This window comes from Oncorhynchus masou, chromosome 25 (assembly GCF_036934945.1).
Source record: "Oncorhynchus masou masou isolate Uvic2021 chromosome 25, UVic_Omas_1.1, whole genome shotgun sequence".
In the NCBI taxonomy this organism is placed as follows: Eukaryota; Metazoa; Chordata; class Actinopteri; order Salmoniformes; family Salmonidae; genus Oncorhynchus; species Oncorhynchus masou.
Genome location: NC_088236.1, coordinates 37,251,710 through 37,269,080, shown reverse-complemented (window position 1 = coordinate 37,269,080; position 17,371 = coordinate 37,251,710). Strand labels below are relative to the sequence as shown.

Below are 17,371 nucleotides of genomic sequence, written 5' to 3'. Positions count from 1 at the left end.
CTAGAGAGGAACCAGGCTATGGGGGGTGGCCAGTCTGGCTGTGCCGGGTGGAGATTATAACAGAACATGGCCAAAGATGTTCAAATGTTCATAAATGACCAGCATGGTCAAATAATAATAATCACAGGCAGAACAGTTGAAACTGGAGCAGCAGCATGGCCAGGTGAACTGGGGACAGCAAGGAGTCATCATGCCAGGTAATCCTGAGGCATGGTCCTGGGGCTCAGGTCCTCCGAGAGAGAGAAAGAAAGAGAGAATTAGAGAGAGCATACTTAAATTCACACAGGACACCGGATGAGACAGGAGAAGTACTCCAGAAATAACAAACTGACCCTAGCCCCGACACATAAACTACTGCAGCATAAATAATGGAGGCTGAGACAGGAGGGGTCAGGAGACACTGTGGCCCCATCCGATGTTACCCTCGGACAGGGCCAAACAGGAAGGATATAACCCCACCCACTTTGCCAAAGCACAGCCCCCACACCACTAGAGGGATATCTTCAACCACCAACTTACCATCCTGAGACAAGACTGAGTATAGCCCACAAAGATCTCCGCCACAGCACAACCCAAGGGGTGCGCCAACCCAGACAAGAAGATCACATCAGTAACTCAACCCACTCAAGTGACGCACCCCTCCTAGGGACAGCATGAAAGAGCACCAGTAAGCCAGTGACTCAGCCCCTGTAATAGGGTTAGAGGAAGAGAATCCCAGTGGAAAGAGGGGAACCGGCCAGGCAGAGACAGCAAGGGCGGTTCGTTGCTCCAGAGCCTTTCCGTTCACCTTCACACTCCTGTGCCAGACTACACTCAATCATATGACCCACTGAAGAGAAGAGTCTTCAGTAAAGACTTAAAGGTTGAGACCGAGTTTGCGTCTCTGACATGGTAGGCAGACCATTCCATAAAAATGGAGCTCTATAGGAGAAAGCCCTGCCTCCAGCTGTTTGCTTAGAAATTCTAGGGACAATTAGGAGGCCTGCGTCTTGTGACCGTAGTGTACGTGTAGGTACGTACGGTAGGACCAAATCAGAGAGATAGGTAGGAGCAAGCCCATGTAATGCTTTGTAGGTTAGCAGTAAAACCTTGAAATCAACCCTTGCCTTGACAGGAAGCCAGTGTAGGGAGGCTAGCACTGGAGTAATATGATAACATTTTTGGGTTCTAGTCAGGATTCTAGCAGCCGTATTTAGCACTAACTGAAGTTTATTTAGTGCTTTATCCGGGTAGTAACAAAAGCGTGGATTAGTTTTTCTGCATCATTTTTGGACAGAAAGGTTCTGATTTTTGCAATGTTACGTAGATGGAAAAAAGCTGTCCTTGAAACAGTCTTGATATGTTCGTCAAAAGAGAGATCAGGGTCCAGAGTAACGCCGAGGTCCTTCACAGTTTTATTTGAGACGACTGTCTGTGGTTGAGCTACAGACATCTGGATGTACCATTGGATTTGTTTTCTTCTGCATCCGTTGGTAACAACCATTAGTCTGATTAATGGGGTGAGACAAGGGCGGATCCCGAAGGGGCCCGGGCCGGGTCTTTTTTAAACAAAAATGTCTGTAGAGTCCTAATGGTTTGCGCTACAACGTTAAAATCTATCCTCGAAAAGCTACGACTCACGAACACGAACAATGAGTGACTACTTTAAGCATTTGTTGGATGCATTTTCTGTTTGTTTTGGTTGTGTTTGAGATTATTTTGTGAATTAATCATGAATAATGATGAGTGAGAAAGTTACAGATACACAAATATCCCCCAAGATATTTTTTGGGGGGTATGATATTTGTGCGTCTGTAACTTTCTCACTCATCATTTCATGTTTCATTCAGGATTATCCGCAATCATAGAAACATATACTCTTCTTTACAATAAAAGTGACTCCAAAATGACACAATACATGATTTACCATTAATTTCTATTGGGCACAAAATAATCTGAATCACGACCAAAACAAACAGCAAATGCATCCAACAAATGTGTAGAGTCACAAGCTTGATGTAATCATTGCGTGATATGAATATGAGACTAAATATTTTACTTTTTACAACTTTAATACACATACAAGGGAATTTGTCTCAATACTTTTGGTTCCCTAAAATGGGGGAACTTCGTACAAAGAGTGCTGTAATTTTTAAACAGTTCACCCGATATGGATAAAAATACCCTTCAATTAAATATCACAGTCTGTACTTTAACCTCATAGTCGCTGTATAATTCCAAAGTCCTGGAGTACAGAGCCAAAACAACCAAACAGGTGTCACTGTCCCAAATCTTTTGGAGCTCACTGTAAATAAAAACAAATCAGGTTTTTGCTTTGGCTGACTTCATTTTATTATTGGCATTTGCCAATACAACTCATGAAGACAAATATTTATGTCAAATTGTTTTGTATTCTACTTGTAGCCCTGGTTGTCATGAAAAGAAATTTTAATTCAAACTTGAACGTCTCAAATATGATGGTCAACCTGGTGTGTTTGAATACTTAGTTCTATAAAGCTTTGTGGATTAATAATCACTTTACTTAAAAAATATATCAATAAATTCACCAATAATTGACTTGGCAGAGACTACCACACCATTGCAGAATGCCTCGTGCTGCTGCTGACTGCAAGTTTCCTAATCAAGTCTGTCATGGTTCGCTACTCTCTGGTCACACTGTCATTCTTACTGCACACTAAGGACCAGGCAGGACTACACTTCTCAACCTCATCTACTGGGCTTTTCATAATGGACTATGAGGTACGTGGATTGTATCTTACTTACTTTTCTACAATATAGCCTGGGTGACTGAAGTCGCGCTTTCTGTAAGCCCCTTTGACATCACACTTTACGAGGCTGCAAATCGTATGCCAACAATTGGCATGCTGCATGCTGAAAAAGTTGAGAACCTGGCCACTCCACTCCAGTATTGACTTCTCGGGCCCAAGTGGCATGCCAGTTACACTCACAATATTGCAGGGACTATAGCAATTGTCTACTTCATGGCTTCAAGTTCAGCTTCTACTGGGATTTGATGTAGCAGATAGCCGTATCATACAGCTGCTGACATAACACCATGGAAATATCTGTCGCCTTGAGGAGAACTAAAGGTTTTTATGTGCGTATTCTATATTTTGTGTAAAAAATATTAGACAGAGATTTATTGTTAGTTAATGTGTGAAAGGTAATAGATTTTAGAAGTAGACAATTGATTATTGATTCAAATCGGTCACTTTTTAGTTGCCAGTTCGGTAAATTATTGTACACGGTGAATAGGTTGTTGACATTCACTGCATGCCAGTTGTATCTGGTTCTGATTGGTTGCTACAGTTCCATAGCTGCTGCATTCAAACACATGTTGTGAGACATTCTGTCATTAACTGATAGATCACTCCTTTCTTTGTAATTTCTTTCAAATCTTATGAATATGTTATCACATAACAATATGTACTTATTGGTGTGTGTGTGTGTTTGTGGATGCATGTGTGTGTGGTTTGGTTTATTATCCTTGCGTGGACCAAGAGTCCTCACCTAAAGCAAGGAACTTTCAGACAAGTGGGGACATTTCACCGGCCCCCACAAGGGAAAAGGCTATTTTAGACTTATGGGTTAGGTTTAGGGTGGGGGTTACAGTTAGGGTTAGGGGTTTAGGATTAAGGTTGGGTTTAGGATTAAGGTTAGGCTTAGGTTAGGTTAAGGATTATGGGTTAAGGTTTAGGTTTAGATTTAAGAATTTAGGAAAATAGGATTTTGAATTGGAATACATCTTTGTGTCCCCACAAGGATAATAAAACAAACGTGTGTGCGTGTGTGCGTGTGTGCGTGCAGGAAGCAGTGTGTGCTCTGAACACCTTGCAGACCAATGTGAGTGTGTTGGATCAGGTGCAGAGGGAGCGGAGTGAGCTACCTGAGCTGCAGCTCCAGGCCATGCGGGGCTTCCTCCATCGTACAGGCCTCACAGTGAGTGACCAACAGACACACTGAAACCAGCATCTAGACTGCCATCACACAATCTGCACACTCTCAAATATATATATATATATATATATATATATATATATATATATATATATATATATATATATATATATATATATATATTTATTTATTTATATATTCTGAGCATCATTACATGCTAATCTCTATTTCCTCACTGGCCACTCCTGTTACTTGATCTGTTGACTGCCTCTCTTGGCCCGTTGACTTATGAGACATAGGGCCGCTCTCACTACTCCACCGCTGGATGTTGTTTTAGGTAGACAAGCTGGACCACCTCAATATAATCCATGTGACAGGCACCAAGGGCAAGGTAAACATGGTATTTTTTGTGTGAAAAAAATGACAAGGCTTTTCTCAAATATTATTTTGACATGTGTATGAAGTACAATAATACATGAAATACAATAGAAGTAATGTAAGACTTGCTTACTCTCTCTTTCTGCTCTTTCAGGGATCAACATGTGCCTTTACTGAGAGAATCCTCAGGGACTATGGCTTTCGGACTGGGTTTTACAGGTATAGTATATAACTGAAGAAGACAGGTGTTGGTGTGTTCTCCCTCAGTATGTGCGTTCAAGCTTATGTTTAGTTTGTAGTTTTTTTAACCTGTTGCATCGGAAAGTTTAGTGTCAGGGTTTTTGCGCATGGAGAAGCACTGGTATCCCTATACTGAACTTTGACTTGTTAGGTCTTTGCCCAATTAATTATTAACCTGTGTTGTTACAAGTGTGCCTGCTTTGAAGTGCTCAAATTATGAAGAAATCTTTACTATTGGGAAAATATGGCCAAAATATGACCTGTTGGCTTGCTTGTACAATGCTATGTGAACATTCTTATCACACACACACACAATATTATGTCACCTAACATACTGTAACGGCGTTCTTCTGTTGAAGGAGGAGCGGACCAAAATGCAGCGTGGTGGTTACTCATGTTTATTGATGAAAATAGACTAGACATGAAATAACTGAAATGTACAAAACAACAGACGGAAACGTGAAAAAACTATACAGCCTATCTGGTGAATATAAACACAGAGACAGGAACAATCACCCACGAAACACTCAAAGAATATGGCTGCCTAAATATGGTTCCCAATCAGAGACAACGATAATCACCTGACTCTGATTGAGAACCGCCTCAGGCAGCCATAGACTACGCTAGACACCCCACAAAACCCCAAGACAAAAACACACCACAATAACCCATGTCACACCCCCAAATAAATGAAGATAAACATAATATATTTCGACCAGGGCGTGACACATACAGTCAGAGATGTGGTGGCACTCCTACTGTGAACATTATGAATGTCATCTGTTCTTTACAGCTCACCACACCTGGTACAGGTCAGAGAGAGAATACGCATCAATGGACAACCAATCAGCAAAGAGCTCTTCACCAAATACTTCTGGGAGGTGTTTTCCCAGTTAGATGCTACAAAGGTACAGTATGTCTTCATATAGACTCTCAGATAAAAGGTAACAAATTGTACTTAAAGGGGTACAAACACTGTCACTGTAGTTGTATCCTGTAAGGTGGATCCATCGTAACATTAGTTATACAGTAGGTAGAGATGAAGTCGGAAGTTTACATACACCTTAGCCAAGTACATTTAAACTAATTTTTCACAATTCCTGACATTAAATCCCAGTAAAAAATTCCCTGTATTAGGTCAGTTAGGATCACCACTTTATTTGAAGAATGTGAAATGTCGCAATAATAGTAGAGATAATTATTTATTTCAGCTTTTATTTCTTTCATCACATTCCCAGTGGGTCAGAAGTTTACATACACTCAATTAGTATTTGGTAGCATTGCCTTTACATTGTATAACTTGGGTCAAACGTTTTGATTAGCCTTCCACAAGCTACCCACAATAAGTTGGGTGAATTGTGGCACCTGACAGTGCTGGTGTAACTGAGTCAGGTTTGTAGGCCTCCTTGCTCGCACAGACTTTTTCAGTTATGCCCACAAATGTTCTATTTTACCCCCACAACATGATGCTGCCACCCCAGTGCTTCACGGTTGGGATGGTGTTCTTCGGCTTGCAAGCCTCCTCCTTTTTCCTCCAAACACAACGATGGTCATTATGGCCAAACAGTTCTATTTTTGTTTCATCCGACCAGAGGACATTTCTCAAAAAATTGCGACCTTTGTCCCCATGTGCAGTTGCAAACCATAGTCTGGCTTTTTATGGCGGTTTTGGAGCAGTGGCTTCTTCCTTGCTGAGCGGCCTTTCAGGTTATATCGATATAGGACTCATTTTACTATGGATATAGATAATTTTGTACCTGTTTCCTCCAGTGTCTTCACAAGGTCCTTTGCTGTTGTTCTGGGATTGATTTGCACTTTTCGCACCAAAGTACGTTCATCTCTAGGAGACAGAATGCGTCTCCTTCCTGAGCGGTATGACGTCTGTGTGGTCCCATGGTGTTTATACTTGTGTACAATTGTTTGTACAGATGAACGTGGTACCTTCAGGTGTTTGGAAATTGCTCCCAAGGATGAACCAGACTTGTGGAGGTCTACAATCTTTTTCTAAGGTCTTTTGTGATTTCTTTTGATTTTCCCATGATGTCAAGCAAAGAGGCACTGAGTTTAAAGGTAGGCCTTGAAATACATCCACAGGTATACCTCCAATTGACACAAATTATGTAAATTATGCCATGCACAAAGTAGCCGACTTGCCAAAACTATAGTTTGTTAACAAGAAATTTGTGGAGTGGTTGAACAACAAGTTTTAATTCTCCAACCTAAGTATGTAAACTTCCAACTTCAACTGCACATAAGTGTACCCTTGCAGTTTGTACCTTAAAATAGACAAATTTGCCGTTTTAGGGTACCACCGCAGTGACAAAGCAGTCTGTTCCTTTTAAAGCTGCAATGTTTAAGTTTTTGGGGGACTCGACCAAATTCACATATAAATGTGTGTTATAGATCTGTCATTCTCATTGAAAGCAGGTCTAGATTTTTTCTATGTGAGCTATTTCTATGCTTTGGTTCTTAAGTTTTTTTGTTAGGTCTTTTACTTTCTGTTTTGCATACCAGCTTCAAACAGCTGAAAATACAATATTTTAATCCTAATTTCTCATGTAAATCGCTCTGGATAAGTGTGTCTACAAAATGACTAAAATGTAAAAATATTTATAAATATATTGACTGCAAGAAGCCCAGATACTGTATAATGTTTGACTAAAACCTAATAATTCCAAACCTTTCATACATTTATATACGATCATGTGTCTCTCTCCTTTGCGTGGAATTACTTGGGAACAGATTTATTAAATTAAAATCACTTGGAGCTGATTTCCTGGTGTTTTTACAGTCTATTATATCTAACAATAATAACAATAAAAAAATAAAAATAAAAATTCTCTGAAAACTTTGGGGGCCAAATAAAACCAACCGCGGGCCAACCGTGCTTTGACGTCAAGAAAGGAACAGCCTGTTGGTGGCTTTGGTGATGGAGGCGAATCGTGTAAGTATTAGGTACTAAAGTGCCCAAAGAGATGCGTAATTTTATGTTGCTAGTAGATGATAATATAAGATAGCCAGCTATCTAAGTGTAAGGGGCCATGCAAAATGAACTGGCCCACTCGGATCGTGCATGGTGTTTGGGGATTGAATAAGATAACTAGTTGGCTAACATTAGCAAGCGACAACAACTCCATCAACACTGCACGTTTTGCAGAAATTAATGGTCAAATATCAATCGGATTAATGTAGTTGTTTATTTCTATGTATGTACTTTATATATGTTGTATATATGTTGCCTGCAATTAGTATGATCTGTTACAAATGTCAATTTGTACAATTTGTTATGAATTTGTAAGTGCTTAAGATCCCAATAAATCTCTTTGGACCGCTTAAAACCTGTTGATACTACCCATCCCGGATCCGGGATCGTGAATACAGCCTCAGGCTCATTAGCATAACGCAACGTTAACGATTTCTGAAAATCGCAAATTAAATTAAATAAATATGCCTGCTCTCAAGCTTAGCCTTTTCTTAACAACACTGTCATCTCAGATTTTCAAAATATGCTTTTGAACCATAGCAAATCAAGCATTTGTGTAAGAGTATTGATAGCTAGCTTAGCATTTAGCGTAGCATTTAGCACGCAACATTTTCACAAAAACCAGAAAACCAAATAAATAAAATCATTTACCTTTGAAGAACTTCGGATGTTTTCAATGAAGAGACTCTCAGTTACATAGCAAATGTTCAGTTTTTGCTGAAAGAATCTTTGTGTAGGAGAAATCGCTCCGTTTTGTACATCACATTTGGCTACCGAAACGAACCGAAAATTCAGTCACCAAAACGTCAAACTTTTTCCAAATTAACTCCATAATATTGACCGAAACATGGCAAACGTTGTTTAGAATCAATCCTCAAGGTGTTTTTTCACATATCTCTTCATTGATATGCCGTTCGTGGAAGCCTGCTTTCGTCTCAGAATCCCATGGAAAAATACCAGCAGCTGAAAATGACGCACCAATTTCGACGGAGGACACCGGGCGGACACCGGGCGGACAAATGTAGTCTCTTATGGTCAATCTTCCAATGATATGCCTACAAATACGTCACAATGCTGCAGACACCTTGGGGAAACGATAGATAGGGCAGGCTCATTCCTGTCGCATTCACAGCCATATAAGGAGACAATGAAAAACAGAGCCTCAAAAATCCTGCTCATTTCCTGGTTGCAGTTTCATCTTGGTTTTGCCTGTAGCTCCTGTTCTGGGGCACTCACAGACAATATCTTTGCAGTTCTGGAAACTTCAGAGTGTTTTCTTTCCAAAGCTATCAATTATAAGCATAGTCGAGCATCTTTTTGTGACAAAATATCTTGTTTAAAACGGGAACGTTTTTCATCCAAAAATGAAATACTGCCCCCAGAGTTTCAAGACACCTCTGGTACAACACTTCTGGTACAACACCTCTGGTACAACACTTCTGGTACAATACCTCTGGTACAGCACTTCTGGTACAACACTTCTGGTACAACACTTCTGGTACAACACCTCTGGTACAACACTTTTGGTACAACACTTCTGGTATAACACCTCTGGTACAACACTTCTGGAACAACACTTCTGGTACAACACTTCTGGTACAACATTTCTGGTACAACACCTCTGGTACAACACTTCTGTTACAACTCTTCTGGTACAACACTTCCATATTCAAAATATTGGGACTGAGAAGGAGAGATGTTTTTTGGATTGCTCCGGGGAGTCTCGGTTTTCGCACATGTACCCTAAAATGTACTGAACAGTACATACTGTATGTGCACCTCTGAAGGTACATTATGTGTATTTTGATCTTTTTGTACCCCAGGGAACAATAATGTACCCTAACCATACCCTTTCTTTCTGAGAGTGTAGTGTTGAAGAATGAACCCTGATGTAGCCCACCAGCCTCAAAGAAACTCTGACCCTTCCCTGTTATGACTGTGTCACTGCACTGATCCTCAGGACTCCCATGGAGTTAATATGCCGGCCTATTTCCGCTTCCTCACCATCCTGGCGTTCCATGTCTTCCTACAGGAGAGGGTAACATTCACATACCCTGTCACATGTACAGTTTGTTTACAAATGTACTAATAACCAAATCAAGGATGAACATTGTAAACCATTCTGAGCAGTATCTCTTCATACAACAGGTTGATTTAGCTGTTATTGAGGTTGGGATTGGAGGGGCCTATGACTGTACGAACATCATCAGGTAATTTTGCTGCATATCATAGAGGATGTACTATCAAAGTCAAACATATGATTGATTAGTTACAGAATCTGTTATCACTTCTTTTTCTTTCTGACATTTGACGTACAGGAAGCCGTGGGTTTGTGGGATATCCTCCTTAGGAATTGATCACACAAGTATACTAGGAAACACCATAGAGGAGATCGCCTGGCAGAAAGCAGGCATATTTAAGGTGAGAGTAATGCATGTTGTGTTGGTGAAGTCAACCTACTATATACACTGTGTACAGAACTACTATCTATAGCCTGTCTAAAGGGGGTGAATGTAGTTGAATAAAGTATTATTCCTCCCCAGCCAGGGGTGCCCGTGTTCACTGTCAAGCAGCTAGATAGGCCCATGACTGTTCTACAGGACAGAGCCAAAGAGATAGGGGTGAGTGACTGGGGCCTTTTCTCCTCCTGAATGTGGATGGATTTGCTATGTGTTTGTTTAAACGTGCTCATATTTCAGATGCTTTTTCTGACCCCCTGTGTTGTGTAGTGTCCTCTGTGGGTTTGTCCAGATCTGGAGCAGTATGAGTCTGGGGCTGGCCCTCTGAGTCTGGGCCTGGCTGGACAACAGCAGCGCTGCAACGCATCACTCGCCCTGCAGCTCAGCAAGACCTGGCTACAGCGCTACAGACAGTCTGGTGTGTGTGTGTATGTGTATGTGTGTTATATTATAACTCACAAAGAAGGACAATGTTATTCTAGCTAGTATAGGGAGATATTGCTCAAGATAACAGGTTCCAATCGTGATGAGGTTCAGTAAGTTACTGTGGGACTCTACTGACTTTCAGATGATCAGCTTGCTGCCCCGATAGTGGAGAACAGGCTGGTCTCCCAGGCAACAGCCTTTAAGCCCAGCCCCATCATGGTCAAAGGTCGGTAACATACTCTCACCCATGAAACATCCAGATAATTAAACAACTGTGCCTGAAAGCACAACATGAAAAATTATCTGTCTCACCCTTCCCTTACTTCTCCACTCATCTCCCTCCCTCTGTCTCCAGGCTTGGAGGTGACAGAGTGGCCTGGAAGAACTCAGACTCTGAGGCATGGTTCTGTCACCTACTACCTGGACGGAGCCCACACCACGGGCAGCATGCAGGCCTGTGTACACTGGTTCAGCCAGGAGATCCAGCAGGAAGAGTGTAGCAACAGGTTAGTCTCTGCCTGGCCTCTAGGGGGCCCACAGACTTCTCTACAGTGGCCTTAGTTGGTCAAATGATTGTAAAAAACTGTAGGCCTATATGACTGTGAGAAATAGTAGCATGCATGCAAACATCAGCACACACCATCTCAGAATTTATGTGAGATTTGACACTCATATATATTCGATACTACATTTTGTGTCAAATTTACCATCCATTCAATTCACGGTCAGATTTGAATATGTCATTCTTTGATAGACAGCATCTCTGAGTAGGCCTACTCACTGTGTGTGTGTGACAGGGGCCCTGTGATCCGAGTACTGCTGTTCAACACCACAGGAGAGAGGGACTCTGCTGCCATGCTCAAACTCCTAGAGGTGAGTACTACAGGTCTGGGATCAGATACACAGATATTGCTGTCTGCTACTCTATTCTGTAGCTCTGGCCGGAATCTAACTTTTGTACAGCACCTAAAGAAGCACAAACAGATCAAACCCTGAAATAGAATACATGTCTAACATCGTCTCCCTTTGTTGTCCCTGCAGCCATGCCAGTTTGATTTTGCTGTGTTTTGTCCCAACATCACTGAAACTATTACAGAAAACAATGCAGGTGAGTTTACTTCTATGTTTGGGGTTTTAACAGACAGCTGCAAATAAATGGCAATTTTCTGGTACATATTTGCCACAAAGAATATGAAACATATGATTACATAACTTAGGAAAAATATTCCAACTTTTCTTGGCTGTGTAAAAAAAATGCTACCACATTCATTGTCCAGCTGTGAGAAATGCATGAGAGGTGTGTGTGCAGTCCTTCACTTTCTTTGCTTGCTCTGCTCTTTTTCAGATCAGCAGAATTTCAATGTGTCTGTGGAGAACATGCTGACCCGTTGCCTTGACAACCAGATCAGCTGGCAGAGCCTGAGCGGGACAGAGACTAAGCAGGGGTCTGAGTCTGAGCTGCTGATAAAGGACAGGCTCCCCTTGCTGGCCAAGACGAGGACCCACACCATGGTCTTCCCTTGCATCCTCAGCGCCCTCCAGTGGATCAGCCAGGGAAGGGACGCTGTGCTGGCTACTGCAGGGAGCCCCTATCTCCCAGTACAGCCCAGTGTCACAGCAAAAGCAGAACAATTGAGAGAGGCAGCCCAGGTGTCTGTCCTGGTTACAGGTAGTCTACACCTAGTAGGAGGGGTGCTGAAATACCTGGACCCCACGCTAGCCTCCTAATGAACTATTGGCCCAACAATTGGCCCATCAGTCTGGCTTGTATTTTTGTAGGACATTGAGATACGCTCACTGTTTGACAGGTATTATATTTGAGGTGTTTACAGCTTAGGGTCTTCTTGAATAGATGTGTGCTTCTTGTCCAGTGTAGTGCACTCAATTTACTCTGTCCTCAGTGCAGGAACCCTGGGCTTTCATACTACGAAGTTGTGCTGTACTGTGCCAGCAAGTCAAGTTGAATGATTTTCTCATTGAATTATCGCTTTGACTAATGTACATAATGAAAATCAAAGCATGTATGAATTTGTACATAGTTGTGAATGAAGATGTTTGGACACCTTCTCATTCAAGGGTTTTTCTTTATTTTTACTATTTTCTACATAATAGTGAAGCCATCAAAAAAATGAAAGAACAGATATAGAGTTATGTAGTAACCAAAAAAGCGTTAAACAAATCAAAATATATTTTGGATTCTTCAAAGTAGCCACCCTTTGCCTTGTTGACATCTTTGCACACTCTTGGCATTCTCTCAACCAGCTTCATGAGGAATGCTTTTCCAACAGTCTTGAAGGAGTTCCCACATATACTGAGCACTTGTTGGCTGCTTTTTCTTCACTCTGCAGTCCAACTCATCCCAAAACATCTCATTTGGGTTAAGGTCGGCCGATTGTGGAGGTCAGGTCATCTGATGCAGCACCATCACTCTCCTTTGTCAAATAGCCCTTACACAGCCTGGAGGTGTGTTGCATCATTGTTCTGTTGAAAAACAAATGGTAGTCCCACTAAGCACAAACCAGATGGGATGGCGTAGCAGTGCAGAATGCTGTGGTAGCCATGCTGGTTAAGTGTGCCTTGAATTCTAAGGCACTCCCACATCACCACACATCTTCCTCCATGCCTCAAGGTGGGAACCACACATGCGGAGATCATCCATTCACCTACTACGCGTCTCACAAAGACACGGCGGTTAGAACATAAAAATGCCCATTTGGACTCACCAGACCAATGGACAGATTTCCGCCAGTCTAATGTCCATTGCTCGTGTTTCTTGGCCCAATCAAGTTTCTTCTTACTGGTATCTTAAATTAGTGATTTCTTTGCAGCAATACGACCATGAAGGCCTGAATCACGCAGTCTCCTCTGAACAGTTGGTGTTGAGATCTGTCTGTTACTTGAACTCTGAGAAGCATTTACTTCGGCTGCAATTTCTGAGGCTGGTAACTCTAGGGCTGCCAGCATCTCAAATATAACATGTATTTGTTTAATGCTTTTTTGGTTACTACATGATTCCATATGTGTTATTTCATAGTTTTGATGTATTTTTCTATTTTCTATTATTCTACAATGTTGAAAATAGTAAAAAATGAATAAAAACCCTTGAATGAGTAGATGTGTCCAATCTTTTGACAGGTACTGTATATTAATTGGTTGTTTAATGTTAATTTGTAAACTAGCCTAGCATTGACTGTTCATAGATACAGACTGCCACATATTCACTGACCTTTTCCAGAGTTGCACTGAAACAGAACAACATGCCTGTGTGTCTCTGTCTGCATGCCACCTCAGTGAATAAATTCCCGGTAATGTCTTAGGTAAGCTTACAGACAAACACAATCTTAAAAGTTAAATGGACTGCAATATTTTGCCATTAGCATTACCTTCAAAATACAATGAGAGGAAGTTTGCTCAAATCCCCTTATCCTGGATGAATCCTTTCATTACTTCAGCATCTGAGAGGGTTAGCACATGGCCAAGTCTGGGAGAGAAGGAGTTGAAAGTGGGACGTTTGTGTGGGTTCAGGGCCCCGCTCCTGCTTATTAGCCTCTCATCAAGATGACCAGAGACAGAAGTTCATAAGAGAGGAGCCCTACAATCTGCTTCAACTTTAAAGGGACCACATGACTGGTGGCATTTAATGAAACTGTTCTACGAATCAGTAAACATTTTCATGCTAAGCTCAGAGATATGGCCATACTCTCAGGTGCATTGGATATTGCTGCTGGACGTTTCAGTAGATTGAAAGCCTTTGTGACAACCACATCAAAGAAAACAAACAAACAATGAAGCTAAAATGATGGCCCAATAGGCTGTTACATTGAACAGAAATTACAATACATTTAGTCAATAGGAATATAGAGGCAACAGACAAATTCTGAAGTTTTGATGGGGATACTATCTGGTGCTAGCAAATTGACAGAGGACTCATTTTCCCCTTCAATGGAATACCGCAGCACCGCTGCTGTTTAAGAAGATTGTACTACTTAGAATCCGATTACAGCAGGTACTCCCAGGACAGGTCCTTGGCTAAAGCCCTGGTAGTGGCAGTGAGTGAACTGCAACGCTGCACTTATACTGTATCAGAGGCTCATTACTCTGTGAGGTGGCAGCACTGCAACTACTGCAGTGACTTAGGAGACAATGGAAAGTTCGTTTTAATGCAGATTTTTTATTTTTTATTCAGTGCTGTGGACGCAGTCAGATGAATATGAGGCAACAAAGGTAACTGGTGGATTATTTGTCCAATGGAGTCTGAATGCCCTCCAGTCCTCGGCTCTACCCACATTTAAAATGCTAGTCAAAACTGTGAGCCCAGTAGTGCTGTGGGTCACAAGGCATTGTCAAATAGTTTAGGATCAGGCTTGAATTGAAGTTCAGCAGCTTCACTAAGGTTTTGCTCAGAGTGCGTCTCCAACAAATCAAACTGCAATTGGTTACATGCGCCAATACAACTCATGTAGACTTTACTGTGAAATGCTTGCTTACAAGCTCTTTCGAATAATGCAGAGTTTCCAAATGAAAACAAAAATAGTGGGGAATAAAATAAATAAACAAGAATGGACCTACAGTGTGCTCGGAAAGTATTCAGACCCCTTGACTTTTTCCACATTTTGTTACATTACAGCCTTATTCTAAAATGGATGAAGTAGTTTTCCCCCCTCATCATTCTACATGCAATACCCCATAAAGACAAAGCAAAAAAGTATTTAAAAAAAATGTTTGCAAATGTATTAACAATAAACAACTGAAATATCACATTTACATAAGTATTCAGAACCTTTACTCAGTACTTTGTTGAAGCACCTTTGGCAGCTATTACAGCCTCGAGTCTTCTTAGGTATGACGCTACAAGCTTGGCACACCTGTATTTGGGGAGCTTCTCCCATTCTTCTCCGCAGATCCCCTCAAAGCTCTGTCTGGCTGCACAACTATTTTTAGGTCTCTCCAAAGATGTTCAATCGGGTTCAAGTCCAGGCTCTGGCTGGGTCACTCAAGAACATTCAGAGACTTTTCCCGAAGCCACTCCTGCTTTGTCTTGGCTGTGTGCTTAGGGTCGTTGTCCTGTTGGAAGGTGAACCTTTGCCCCAGTTTGAGGTCCTGAGTGCTCTGGAGCAGGTTTTCATCAAGGATCAGTCTGTACTTTGCTCCGTTCATCTTTCCCTCAATCCTGACTAATCTCTCAGGCCCTACCCCTGAAAAACATACCCACAGCATGATGCTGCCACCACCATGCTTCACCGTAGGGATGGTGCCTGGTTTCCTCCATACGTGATGCTTGGCATTCAGATCAAAGAGTTCAATCTTGGTTTCATCAGACCAGAGAATATTGTTTCTCATGGTCTGAGAATCCTTTAGGTGCCTTTTGGCAAACTCCAAGCGGGCTGTCATGTGATTTTACTGAGGAGTGGTTTCCATCTGGCCACTTTACCATAAAAGCCTGATTGATGGAGTGCTGCAGAGATGGTTGTCCTTCTGGAAGGTTCTCCCATCTCCACAGAAGAACTCTGCAGCTCTGTCAGAGTGACCATCGGGTTTTTGGTCACCTCCCTGACCAATGCCCTTCTCCCTAATTTGCTCAGTTTGGCCGGGTGGCCAGCTCTTTGAAGAGTCTTGGTGGTTCCAAACTTCTTCCATTTACGAATGATAGAGGCCACTGTTTTCTTGGATTCTTTCAATGCTGCAGAATTGTTTTGGTACCCTTCCCCAGACACAATCCTGTCTCGGAGCTCTACGGACAATTCTTTCGACCTCATAGCTTTGTTTTTGCACTGTAGGGATGCAGCCAGCCAATATGCTCTCGATGATGCAGCTAAAACTTTTTGAGGATCCGGGGGCCCATGCTAAATCTTTTTAGCCTTCTGAGGGGGAAGAAGTGCTTCTGTGCCCTCTTCATGACTGTGCGGATGTGTGTGGACCATGTTAAGTCCTTAGTGATGTGGCGCCCAAGGAACTTGAAGCTCTCGACCCACTCCACTACAGCCCTGTCGATGTGGATGGGGGCGTGCTCTCCCCTCTTTCTCTTGTAGTCGACGATCAGCTCCTTGGTCTTACTGAAGTTGAGGTTATTGTCCTAGCACCACAATGCTATGTCTCTGACCTCCTGCTTGTCGGCTGACTCATCGCCGTTGGTGACCAGCACTGTGTCGTCAGCGAACTTGGTCACGCAATTGTGGGTGAACAGGGAGTACAGGATGGGATTAAGCAAACACTCGAGGAAGTCCAGGATCCAGCTGCAGAGGTAGGGGTACAGCCCCAGGGTCCCTAGCTTGGTGATGAGCTTGGAGGGTGCTATGCTGTTGAACGCTGAGCTGTAGTCTAAGAACAGCATTCTCACATAGTTATTTCCCCTCTTGTCCAGGTGGAAGAGGGCAGTGTGAAGTGCAATTGAGATTGCGTAATCTGTGGATTTGTTTGGGCTGTACGCAAATTGGAGTGGGTCTAGGGTGTCTGGGATAATGTTGTTGATGTGTGTCCTAACCAGCCTTTCAAAGCACTTCATAATTACATACGTGAGAGCTAAAAGGCAATAGTCATTTAGGCATATTACCATGGCGCTCTTGGGAACAGGGACAATGGTGGTCAGTTTGAAACATGTTAGGATTACAGACTGGGACACGGAGAGAGGTTACATGATCTGGAGAAACAGGGGCTTTCACGCAAGGCATAGTTTTATATTCTTCGAAGCGAGCATTAAAGGCATTTAGCTCGTTTGGGAGATCTGCATCGCTGCTCAACTCATGGCTGGGTTTCCCTTTGTAATCCGTCATTGTCTGCTATCCCTGCATATACATTTTACGAACGTCGGAGTCGGTGTAATAGGATTCCACCTTCCTCCTAACTTGTCCTTTTGCATGTTTGATGTCTCGTCGTGGGTCGTAGCCTGTAATCCAAGGTTTTTGATTTGGATACGTTCGTATAGACATTTTGGGGATGATGTCATCTATGCACTTATTGATGAATCTCATGACTGTCCTGGATAAATCCC

General features: G+C 42.2%; 1 protein-coding gene across 4 annotated transcripts; it reads left to right on the top strand.

Moving 5' to 3' along the window:
• The first annotated feature begins 2,538 nt into the window (after positions 1-2,538).
• Positions 2,539-13,494, top strand: LOC135514256 (folylpolyglutamate synthase, mitochondrial-like). 4 transcript variants are annotated; one of them, XM_064937610.1, is made up of 15 exons: positions 2,539-2,739; positions 3,808-3,939; positions 4,235-4,288; positions 4,430-4,494; positions 5,309-5,423; positions 9,459-9,536; positions 9,647-9,708; positions 9,817-9,919; positions 10,042-10,119; positions 10,228-10,375; positions 10,526-10,609; positions 10,739-10,889; positions 11,181-11,256; positions 11,425-11,491; positions 11,729-13,494. In XM_064937610.1, exons 1-15 carry the CDS (start codon positions 2,632-2,634, stop codon positions 12,109-12,111), a joined length of 1,704 nt encoding a protein of 567 aa, XP_064793682.1. In that variant the 5' UTR covers positions 2,539-2,631; the 3' UTR covers positions 12,112-13,494. The 4 variants fall into 4 exon arrangements, with proteins under 4 accessions (XP_064793682.1, XP_064793684.1, XP_064793683.1 ...); XM_064937612.1 differs by having other exon boundaries at positions 2,541-2,739; positions 3,502-3,939; XM_064937611.1 differs by lacking the exon at positions 2,539-2,739 and adding an exon at positions 2,796-3,097.
• Positions 13,495-17,371: the final 3,877 nt, after the last annotated feature.